This window comes from Anabrus simplex, chromosome 1 (genome assembly GCF_040414725.1).
Source record: "Anabrus simplex isolate iqAnaSimp1 chromosome 1, ASM4041472v1, whole genome shotgun sequence".
NCBI lineage: Eukaryota > Metazoa > Arthropoda > Insecta > Orthoptera > Tettigoniidae > Anabrus > Anabrus simplex.
In genome coordinates, this window is record NC_090265.1 from 564069932 (window position 1) to 564082498 (window position 12567).

Below are 12567 nucleotides of genomic sequence, written 5' to 3' on the forward strand. Positions count from 1 at the left end.
CACGACTAATCCTACGAATAACACCTTTCATAATAATGAGACACACTAGTTGTGCTGCGAGTATCACTCCTCAGCACTACCTATACCCCCAGTAGCGTCCATATTGTCACAGCCATGGTTGAAACGGGACTTCGGTGGAAGCTACAGTTTGCTCTGCTCTGTGCCAAGATGTGGATGCATAAGTACTGCATCCATCAATGTGATTTCAAAATGTCGGGGTGTTAGAATTTTGTCCCACAGGAGTTCTTATGTGCAGGAAGCCGGTAACACGAAATTGTAACAGATACAGTAGATTGGACGTTGAATTGTATTTTCTTTCCCTGCCACTTTTCCCACTCTCGGGAGGTCTCCGGTGCGATTGGCGTCTCACATGTCGACTTGGTCCAATTTTACGACCGCATGCCCTTCCCGAAGCCAACATTATGTGGATGAATGTTTTCAGATATTACGAGTTTCTGTGGCGGTTGAGAGTTGGAAGAATTAACCAGGCTCGGCTAAAATCACCAGCCTAGCCAAAATTTGAAATATCAGCCTCTCAACTGAAGGTCAATCGTGGACCATTCAATAGAGGAGCTGGACTGGGAATTAATTGGACTAATAAGCGTAATATCACAATCTTACAGTTAACTGGTGGGAAAGTTAATAGCTTATCTCGTCGAACGAGTTTGCTCCGTAGTTCAAGTCACATTGCTGTGAGCTTGCGTTGAGGAGTTAGTGAGTTTGAACCCCCATAGTCAGCAGCCCCGAGGAAAGTTTTCCGCGGTTTCCCACTTTCACACCAGGCAAACGTTCGGGCTGAACCTTAAGGCCATGGCCGCTTCGTTTCCAATCCCAGCCCTTTCCCATCCTTGAGTCCCAGAAAACGTTTAGTGTATTAGGTAAACATTAAAACAAACCACCCCTTATCCAAATAGTTGGAGACTATAGAAATGATATTTTGCACCAACATCCATTCAATAGCTATGTATTTTGAAAGAAGCTTGGGGACTGAAATTTCTTTCTCAGGAGTTAGTTAACGTGCTGGAAATCCAGGACAGGGGTTATGGTATGTAAATACTCTCAAATGTTGCCAACCTCAGCTAGCGTCGAACACGCTATCGTAGGAGTTGAACGACAACGACTAACATCTCGCACCACCGAGATTGCCCAGGTTTCAGTCATAAAATTGCCAGTATCCGTGACTACTCCGAAAAGTAAAACAAGCCATTCATTCAAATTAAATGTCTTAGTTTTACACGTTTTTAATCCCTAGCTCAACACAAACTTACGAACTCACAGTCTCTATTCCTCTATAATGAAACTCGGTAGGATGATTATTACTTGTGTGTTCTGCTTGAATTGCTCATCAGTTCTAAAAAGTTTAAACACGAGTGGAATATTGAACTTACTAGGGAAAGGGAAGAGAATGCTCCGAGGTTCTACAGAAGCCGTTACTACTCCCGTGTTGCCCTACCCTCTGATTTTCCTCGGCTAATTGCTGTGCACCAGTATGGTTAATCAGTCCTTACGTGAAGAAAGGAGACACTCAGCTGAACCACTCCATGCATTTGATCACCAGAACTATCAAGAGCACCCCCAGTTCAGTAGCTTCCTATCTGAAGTGGCATCCCTTCGCATATGCAATGCTCTAGTTCGAGAATATCATACAATAATGTAATTCCTCTTAAAACAATAATCATCACCACCACCTACATCATAAAATAATTTATGACCAGGAACACCTATTCAACTGGTAAAAGATCATGTGAGTGAGAACTATCTCTAGAGCTCTACAGTATGCCTTACATCACGGAATGTACCTCGATGAATTTGGTAAACCCTTAACCGCGAACAAGGCACTGAGTTTAAGATTTTCTGTATCGGTGAAAAAATACATCCTCATCCGCAGTGTGAATGTGGAGCTGCCAGCAGTGGCGTAGCTAGGTTCTCGGGGGGGGGGGGGGGCGGCGCGGTGCACCGAATTTACCAGCCTAGCTACGCCCCTGGCAGCTAGATAACTGTTCCGCATATCACTGAAGAGTGTGTCCTGCACGCCGAGCACGCCGAAGACGCTCCACAGCATTTCACGTAGTTGCTTTTATAGAAGAAATTTTCATGACGGACTGTTATACCCTCTAGTGTTCAGTCTGCAAGTTTCTGTCCATTAACTGAGTGCCTCCACGATCTATTTGTAACCAGCTCTGTAGCCTCGCTTAGTTCCACACGCGCTGCCATCAAATCATTAAAAATGCCTTGGCCTTCATCTACTCTCACCTTCTATTGCTGTCTCTAAAGGCCGTAGGTTCTGTATGGTCCACCTATGTCTGTAAGATAGGTATGTGACGTACCGATACCGGTGCTCCCATGGGAGCTCCTCTGTCGGTCTGGAGTGCGGGTAGTCAGTTGAGTGTTTCATCATTTTGAATAAAATATGTTGTGTGTACATTTCTGAACAGTTTTGGTAGTAATACATTAATTATTTGTGCACAGTAAGTGCACGGAAGCTGGCCACCCATCTAGTGGATGTTGCTTAACTCCGTATGTGTATTTATTTTGGCTGTATGTGTGAGCTTTGAGCGTTTGTGTGTGTTGTGCTTTAGCATGTGTGTGCCCAAGGTCACCATTTACATTCACTGAACATGACTAGCACAATACTTGACATGTGTCAAGTGGTAGTACTGGATGGTCACCCATCCAAGTGCTGACCATGCTCAGTGTTGCTGGACTGTGAACAGTGAGACTGTTACCGGTAATGTTAGCAGTGACCACCACTTCAGTTAAACGTGAGTTTACTTTGGCGTGGGTATGTGGATGTTAATTTTTGAACAAGATAGTATCGTTAATATGCAGCAGGTATGGTGTGTGCACCGCCTCGTCTCCGAGAACCAGTGCTTCATCTTTATTGCTAGGAAGACCGTTTGATGTTGAAGACCTAGTATTGGTGTGTTAAAGGAAGTGAGCACTTACGCTCATGGAGGGTGCTTGGTGTATCTTGGCGGGATGGGGTGGGGGATGGGGGGGAGGTGATACTTGGATTTGGGTTTCTTACGGGCCTCAGCTACTCAATCCACCGAGGTGGCCCTGATGTGGGTTTGATTGGTTGTTAAGAAGGTTGAGGAGTAGTAACAGTAAGGTATTGTTAAGTTGGCTGTTTGGGGGCGGGGAGAAGTAGTGGTGGAAGTGGGGGGGGGGGGTGGTGGTGTTGGGATTTGTACGTGGTAGGACGTTTTGTTGTGCCCTGGGTTTTGCGATTACTGCTTTCTTGAAGTACGGGCATCCGGGGCCTGCCGTAACAGTTCGCGCACTTCGCCTGGTCCCGAGGCACCTTGCATACGGTGTGACGGGGTGGGCCGCCGCACCTATTACAGCGGGTAGAGTTCCGGCATCTTGCGGCATGGCATGATGATTTAGTTCGCGGAAGTTGTAGCAGGTTATATTAAGAGAAGGGTGAGGCGTCTCCAAAGGTGCCAACCTTTGAAGTGAGTTATCAGTAAATCCCGCCCTCCTCAAGTCGTATCTAAAGCATGCACCAGCCTTCTCGATAATGACCTTCCCGACAGCAATCTTCTATAGGGTTATATCATAATACACAATAACGTTTGCACACAAATAGTTGTTTTATAAAATATTCTTTGTAGCTTGTTTTGCACCCAGTAGCTGCTTTTCAATGTAGGTTTCCTTGAATTATTTCTTCCCCTTGTGGTGACTTGATTCGTCTTCTGAACCATCAAGTGTAGATTTCAGTGTAGATGTGCTTAATGTAGGCCTAAATTCTGTTGGATTATTCCTATCAACACTGAGATCTCTCTGTGGAAAAGTTACTGACAGGTACACTTAATACTGCAAATACAATATTACGTAAGGTTTAATAATGTTATTTGCTTGAAGTCCCACTAACTACGTTTACAGTTTTCGAATACCCCGAGGTGCCAGAATTTTGTCCCGCAGGAGTTCTTTTACGTGCCAGTAAATCTACCGACACGAGACTAACTTATTTGAGTACCTTCAAATACCACCGGACTGAGCCAGGATTGATCCTGCCAAGTTGGAGTCAGGTCAGCGCCTCACCCGTCTGAGCCACCCAGACCGGCACTTACGCTGTTATAGCGGAGGAGAGCAGAGAATAGCTCCTACATTCACAATGAATTACACAACGCTCACAGGTAGCAGAAGGAGAGGAGACGTTCGAATTGCCCAGAAGCGTTCTAACGAGAAGGGCTGACCAATAATGCTTGAAACGAATGAACTTTTTCCTTGTACAGAATAACCTTTTCGCGATAATGCCAGTTTTCCTTAATAATTTCCTCTTTAACTACTGCCGAAATATTTAAGGACAACCCGTATTATTTACGGACAATCTGTAATAGTTGACACCTCTGAGTCTCCATTATTATTATTATTATTATTATTATTATTATTATTATTATTATTATTATTATTATTATTATTATTTTGCTATTTGTTTTACAACGCACCGACACAGATAGGTCTTATGGCGACGATGGGACAGGAAAGGCCTAGGAATGGGAAGGAAGCGGCCGTGGCCTTAAGGTACAGCCCCAGCATTTGCCTGGTGTGAAAATGGGAAACCACGGAAAACCATCTTCAGGGCCGCCGACAGTGGGGTTCGAACCCACTATCTCCCGGATGCCAGCTCACAGGTGAGCGCTCCTAACCGCACGGCCAACTCGCCCGGTGCGTCTCCATTATTCTCTCAGGTAACATTCTTATAAATTCGTCTTACATGGCCCCACCGATGAAGCCGGTTTATGCGTACAGCTTCATCCATCGCGTTCATCCCTAACATAGCCTTTGCCGTCTTTTCTGAGTACCCTCCTTTCAGTGTCCTCCCCTTTTTGCACCAGAAGTAATTCTCATTAATTTCGTGTCTATTACTTCAAACAAAAAGTCTTCAACGTTGACAGACTTCGCGTTTCGACCCTTTCCATTGGCGATACAACCAAAGGACCGGAACTTCCATTTTTCTCTCACTGATGGTTACGTAGTTGTACTTCCAGTAAAATCATTCTTCACCACCACTTATTTGTGAATGCAATCGCCAGAATGAGCTAGATGTACATGATGCAATTGGTCCTGTTACCATCATCTCTTGGAATTAGGTAATTGCTAACGTGAACTTGCCTTTCTGACATTTTGCTAAAACGGTACGCTTGAGATATTTATTTCAAGTTTGCTTTTCGGCTCCGTTGGAGTAGGTGACGTATCCGTAGACAATCTGAAGTGACAATATTAGCTTCACGGAACCATTTTTTCTCTTTTATGTTACCCATTAAGTGAATAGTTTTATTTTTTTTCCCGTGGTTTATTTTTAATATTTGAAAGTTTTGTTCTTGCTTAGTTGTTTACTTTTCATATATTTTACATGTGATTTTTTGTGAACACGTCCGGTACCTAAATAGAACAGTGTGATGTGTGCATGTTTTAGAGCAGGGCCTCTCAAACGCCCAAAATCTCACGCGTACAAACAGCTTACATTGGTGACAAAATGGCGCCCAACTGCGCGGTGTAGCAGCAATGCATTGGACATCAAAATCACTTTTTCAGAGCTGTTTCTGAAGTCGTAGATGCTATATTAATTGTAATATTTACTAACATAGTACGCTGACCTGATAATCCATGTAATATAGCAAACGGTATTCTCGCTAATTTTTATGCTCCTACTGAGGAAGAAGGATGTCCCGTTTCTCCTTGAGGACTTCTAGCACAGCCAGCTTCTTGTAAATTATCCTTTCCCAGTGTCAAAAATCATAACTTTTAAACTACCGGTACGACAATTATATCGTCTTAACCGTAAAACATTAAAATCATGGAGCATTGTAAAGTTTGTTCGTGGAATAAACTTGATCGCTTCACTTTTACGCAAAGACTTTTCACTTTGCGAAGAAATTGAAAAGTAATTCCTAGATCATGGTGGAACAGAAAGACTTCGTACTTCGCAATACTTGAAAAGTGCAAAGTGGAAAGTTGAAAAGTTGCTAAGTTCGATCGTGGAACCGGCACCTGTCTTAATAAGGCTGCTTCTTTGTCGAGACTAGTTCGGAGAAAGTACTTGCGCTGGCCCTCCCGGGTTATGTCATGCGCGACTGTAGTTCAGATTCCTGGAGAGATTTTAAAAATCAGAAAATATAATTTTATGCAATTTTTTTTGCAAAACGAACATAATGTTAATTTAATTAAGAAATAAAATGTACTTACAATTCAATAAAAATTCTACAGCATGTAAAAAATTAAATGCCAATGCATATTAGGAGATTACCGGTTGGAGTAAATGGTGCGTGCAACATATCTCCTTTTGAAATGATTCTTTAGATTCTCACGAAATGATCTTGTCTTACCACTTACGAGAGAGAGAGAGAGACCGTAACTCACCAAATACGTCCTTCCCCCAGCCACTGGCGAAACAGCGACTATGATCGAACACTTGATCCTGCTCGGGGAGACATACGACGTCAACGTTGTCTGCCAGAGCGACGGGCTTATCCAGCAGCAGAAGGGCGACGTCGTTGTAGAGGGCGCCTGAGTGGTAGTCTGGATGTATGAATACGTTAATAACGTTACGGTCCTGGTGAGGCAGTACCTCATTCTTCGTCTGGGTATCCCACTCCCCAGCTCGGATCTTCAGTCCGTCTTGAGCCCTGGAAACACACAAGATTACAGCGTTAATCACATATATTTCTTTCCTTTCTTTCTAGAATTTGTTTTACGTCACATTGACACAGAGAGGTCTTATGGCGACGATGAGACAGGAAAGGCCTAGGATTGGGAAGGAATTGGCCGTGGCCTTAAGGTACAGCCTAGGATGAAAATGGGAAACCACGGAAAACCATCTTCAGGGCCACCGACAATGGGGTTCGAACCCATTACCTCGCGGATGCACCCTCACAGCCGGTATCTATTTCTTTAATCGGCTGTCTAGTACACGGATGTCAATTCAAGTGGTGTGTGGACCAGGTAACCTAATCACTGGCCCAAACAAAATTTCAACGTGGGATTTCAGGCCCAAGTTATGTATTAAAAATTATGTTACTGTATTATAATCGTATATAACAGATTTCGTACAAAAGTAATATATTTAATTAAAAACTTGCAGTAACAGATAAGCAGTACGTAAATAAGCAATTTAAAGGTATTCATTGGTATGCAGGATAAAATAATTAGTACTGGAATTGTGACGTCGCTTTTCGACTACCTGACGTTCAAAATCAGGTGAAACTTATTGGCTTGATGTAACTCTCGTAATACTTCTTCAATGTTCGCCAGTACGTTGACTTCTTTACTTAGACTTGTTCATTTTTAAGGGGAGAAAAATAGTTCGCCAATACGTGTGCTACCGAATATGGAACGTAACTTATTAGCATTGAAATACTTTCCATCTCAGCAGTATGAGTATGTGAAACACTGATACAGTTTTAAATGGTTCCTGATGGGCTGATTCATGCTCTAAATCAATAATTTATCAATGAAAGTCGTCTTTATCGATTTCAGTATCAATTGTAACCGGAGTATAGGACAAATAAAATTTCAGATATTGCAAAATCTGAAATTTTTCATGAAATTCGTTTTGGAGACCCGATGTCAGTGTTATATTATAGCTAATGCGGGACAAATCCGTAAGATTTTCATCGGTGCTGTTCAGTGTTTCAAAGTGAACCAATTTATTGTTCGATATCATCCGATTCTCCCACAAACTAAGCTTGGTTTGAAAGGGTCGAACGTGATCACAGTGCTGTAAACATCTGGTTCTTTCCATGAAGCAGCAAATTCAATTGATATAGACTCTGTAAACCAGAAAACTGAAATAGGCTACTATCATGCAAGTTTTTCATTGTGATATTTTTTTCAAATCCACTAAGGCCAAACTTAACAGAACCTTCTTATTTTGCCGGGAATCATTTGGAGTGGTGCGTATGTTTGACGTCCTTTTGTACTACAACTGGTATGGCTGTCGACGGCGCTGTCGATAGGCAGGTAAATAGATCTATCGTCAGTATTAGGCCCGTATTCGCATGTCAAAGGACTATAGTGGTATATCGAAAGAAGCGTTCTGACAGCTAGCGCACGAGGGAGGGCCTACTTCATTGCCGTTCCACGGTGTTGCCACATTCCTGCATTCTTTACCTCTACTCGTTCTCGTGTATGTTCAGACCGCTGCATTCTGTTGTGTGAGGCAAGATATAATTGAGAAGTGAAAGGTTTGACAACTCCAAGCAACTCCACGCGAACAGCAGAAACGTCTCTATGACGGCAGTGGGCACATCCATGTTTCCATTGCAACCATGCCCCTACTCCCTTCTGTCCCTGCAGACAGGCAGTAAACCGACTCTCCCTTTTAATATTACTACTATACTCCCCGAACATAACTCCTACAGTCAAGTCCACTAGGAGCTGAAGAGACGGGCACACCACCGTCATCAAGGTCGTCCCAAACTGCCCTCATCAGTCGCACTAACACATCGAAGGGTGCGGAAAGGGCTAGGATTGGGAAGGCAGCGGCCGTCGTACGTGATTAAACGTGAACGACGCGTCCATCCTGTCACTATCCTTACTCGCGAGAACCCATCATACTTTAGACCAAGTGCATGGTCATTTTTCCCCATTATCCATAATGTGATGCCGATTGACAGCACAGTCAACGGCAAGTGGGAAAGTTGCAGTTTACATGATCCTTCTTGAATGGGGCAATCAGTGGGACGATATTAATCTTGTTCAGGATTCATTTCCTACGAAAACGATCAAATTTCACCAAAATAAATTCAACAATGTCCTCACGATATTTTTTTTAGCACGACGACTTAATATGTAAGGGATATCAGTCACTGTTCCAAAGCCAAGGTTCCATTTCGTACATCCTTCATGGAACTTGTATAGCGCTATTTTAGATGCCGTGGAGACCCGCGAAGGTATATGAATAGTCCCCTTCTCACTCACTACCTTTACCTCAAATCTTAGACCAAAAGAGCAGCGTTGGAACAGTGATTGTCACAGCATGGGCTATTTCAGCGAGCACTATCTTGTAGATAGTGTGAACTATAACGACTGGGTATACTGCCTGCGTCTCGCGAGAGGTCGCGGCAGCTTGTAGGTACGGCACGAGTACGATATACTATGCTAACCTACAAATATTAGTCGTACAGTGCGAGCTCTCTGAAATAGATGCGTGTTCATTATTAAACTGTTCACTATGCACTACTTACGGTGAATGTGCAAGTAAAGTACAATCGCACTATCACTTTGAAATTTCACAACAGCACCTCAAGTTCGCAAGAATCACCGCGGACGGAAGAGGTGTTTATCATCAGGTCTCGAGACTTCAGACTGGCGCATGCGCACCACCCGTGCTTACCCCTGGCATCCCTTACGACGCGACTTCTCGTCGGACGACCATAGTACTGTAGTTTTACTCATACAATTCACGTATCATCGCTCCATACTCCATGCTGTCCACAGCTAATTAATAACATTAGTAGTTACGAGAGGGTTATTTATATTCAAAATAGAGTTCATTTAAATTGGATCATTATTGCAGATACCGGTATGTACTATTTCATTTTTGATTTAGCCACGCATACACTGAATCCGTTTGATGCTCCAGGAGGAGTCGCATATGCAAAATTCCTTGCTAAGCTCAGTGTAACAAAGGTGCACCATTTCTCTCCGATGGTTTGATGGTCTCAAAGAGTATCACCCGAATTTGTTACAGAATATACTAGTAAGGCTAGTGACATAGGTAGCTCATTATTGGCGCTCTCTAAAATGCCGATAGACGTTATTGAGATTAGACAACACGACCTTATACACAAAAGGCAAATACACCACTTTTATTCAACGTCCAGGTAGCCTTGGTCTATGGTCGAGGAGAATGCGACGGGAGTGGGGCAGGTAAGAGACTAGCGGTGAGATTAGTGGCAAATATGGATGGTAGCGGTATGTTATTTTTATTCTACTTTAGTATGAAAAGCATGTAGCATACTCACGCGTAAACACAGTGCGCAGCCGTGAGGACCATCTGTTGGTGGATGAGTGAACCTCCACACTTGTACACGTTCAGTTTCTCTGGATTGTCTCCCAATGTCTCTTCACGCAAGATCGCTACCATCCAGGGGAATTCCCCGAACTGAGACTCGTTGTCGTTGTCACCAGTAATTCTGAAGCCGACTCCTTCAGGGTGACGAGCACCACAGTTTCCATTTCTCACGGGTGGTGGAGGTTCAACTGGGTCCTTGATGGGAGCTTGGCAGCATACGTCCAGGTAACTCTCACATGGGCCTTCCTTGATCCTGAAACAAAAATAATAAGCACTCCATTCACAAGTGCTTTAGGGAGCAACGCGAGATGAAGGAATGTTAACTCACTTTCCCTCTGGTACCAGAGTAAAATGATTTTGGTAGTATGGTAAGGATACCATGTCCAAATCACATCGATAACTCAGTCTTCAAACAGGACCACAAGATCGTCTATCATTGAGATGAATACAATAATTACACCGAAGTATACATGAAGGCAATGGGCAAATTAAATGTTTATCTTTTTAGTCTTTCGGTGTGGACGGTGTTGATCCATTTACACCACGGGTGTCAAAACCCTGCTCGCTGTAAGCGCAGTGCCCGTGCTAGAACTATGCTCGCGGGCGGCTTGTACTCCCCCCCACTTCGCTGACTCAGAGCCCTGCCCGCCCAACGATGACCTGTTTTGGTCTAAATGCAATGGTCGAAACATACAGCTACTACGTATGTAGGCTGTGGCGTAACGATTGGCACAGTAATGTGTGTGTGCGTATTTGTGAACTTATGTGTCAATACAGTTGCTCGAGACGCTACGTTTATCGAAGCCTATTGTTCTTTGTTTAACTTCATAGAACTATGTTTTTCTGCAGAAGCTGTGTAGTATTCGGCATTATTGTGCTTCATAATGAAATTGTTCATAGGTGAGTTGCGGATGTTATGCCAAAAGAAAAGGCTTTTATTTTGCACTTCATACTTTATGGCAACCTTTGAAGTAATTTCTTTTCTTAGTAGATCTGCACGGTGATACAAAGCATGGTGTTTTGCCCATTTTATGCAAACGCCGTGTTGAACACGTCTATATAAATAAAGTTCTAGGGGCTCCGCTGTCTGTAATTTTGTTTTACCAATTTTTCAGACATTTATCTGATTTAAGTCGTCTCAAAGACCGTATCCGTGGATTTTAGCTTTTTAACAGATGGATAGATCTCGACCAAACTTCACATATACAGTATACTCACCCAAGGGAAGGTTTAGATATGCATATGATTTAAAAATAACTGAACAGGATGGGGGTTTATAGGGAAACCGCAACTGTTTTCTTCCATTTTCTCTTATACTACTGATTTTTTAAGTTCATGGACTACACGTGAAACGACCCTTAACTTTTAATAACTTTTCTTATGAGCATAATTTCGCTTACTCTTCAAGGGAGAAAATTACTACTTTCTGCGGGTTTCAAGCTCTGCATTGAGTGACCGACAACGAACCTACAGGTTAACATGGCAACGTCTGTGGCGACGCCCCGAACAAATAGCATTTTAAAAAATGCTCTAAAGGGACTGTTAATATTTGAACAGTACCGCGGAGTGTAGCCCATGATTTCACACCGTAAGGTGTTTTCTGGCATTTGCTATAAATTTTACTTCTGTTTTCCGCTTTAATTTCTTGCTTCTGTCTTGCCACTTTAGACTTAAATAATAACACCGTAAGTTATCGTCTTATCCGTTTACCTAAGAATCCCTGCGCCTAAATTTCTCCTCTGTTACTGCCCTCTTGTATCCGTAACTCATATATTATCATCGCAATTTAGTGAGGGACATTTCATTTTACAATACATCCACTTGGTATTTTCATGTTTGTCCAATCCGACTGCCGTCGCTTATAATCCTACTTTTTATTAGTTTCAACCTTCAGAACTGTAATAATTTCTTCCTTAATTACTCCGTATGTACGTGAGTGATAATCCAGAAACCTGGACACACTTCCCTTTCAGGAAAGATTCCAAGCTGTTCAAATGTATTACCTTTAGGTCCCGGAAAATATTGGAATATGGAGACAATTTCAATGACTCTGCAGACATTCGTTTCGTGGTAAATGCTTTCTAAACGGTGTTATTTCATAAAGCAGATTACACAATTGCTGCTCAATTTCAAGACATCTTCAACTTTGGTCCCATCCTTATTGTCGTATCTCGATTCTTTATACTTAGATAGCGCAGCATTTCTCGATTGTAATCTAATCACTCCAACTCCATTGCGACAGGTATGAGGAAAGGTGGCCTGTGATTATAGGCTTCGTGCGAATGGCCTGTGATACGCTCTGGCGGCAAGCGTGGCGTTCCTAATCGGGAGATCTGCGCTTGCTTGCTGTGTTGTTGCATGGTGTTTGCGTTGTCATTAGCTTCTATTTTATGTAATATAATATACGAAACTGATTGCGGTTCCACTAGTTCTAATAGTATCAGCAATTGTTTCGTACTTGGGTGTAATTTTACGTATCAGGAACTCTCCTCGTGGAACGAAATTCTTAAGTTTTCCAATGACGAACATGTAATATGAAGGAA

The 12567-nt window shown here is 42.8% G+C and overlaps 1 protein-coding gene across 1 annotated transcript in view; it reads right to left on the reverse strand.

Annotated features, from left to right (window-relative positions):
* The window catches only part of LOC136857148 (phenoloxidase-activating factor 2), an 87714-nt gene that overhangs the window by 13244 nt on the left and 61903 nt on the right, over positions 1-12567 (reverse strand). The window contains exons 3-4 of the mRNA XM_067135566.2: positions 9975-10277; positions 6370-6635 (exon numbers count right to left, since the gene is read on the reverse strand). Coding sequence (XP_066991667.1) covers positions 6370-6635; positions 9975-10277 — 569 coding nt within the window. The remainder of the gene's footprint in view (positions 1-6369; positions 6636-9974; positions 10278-12567) is intronic.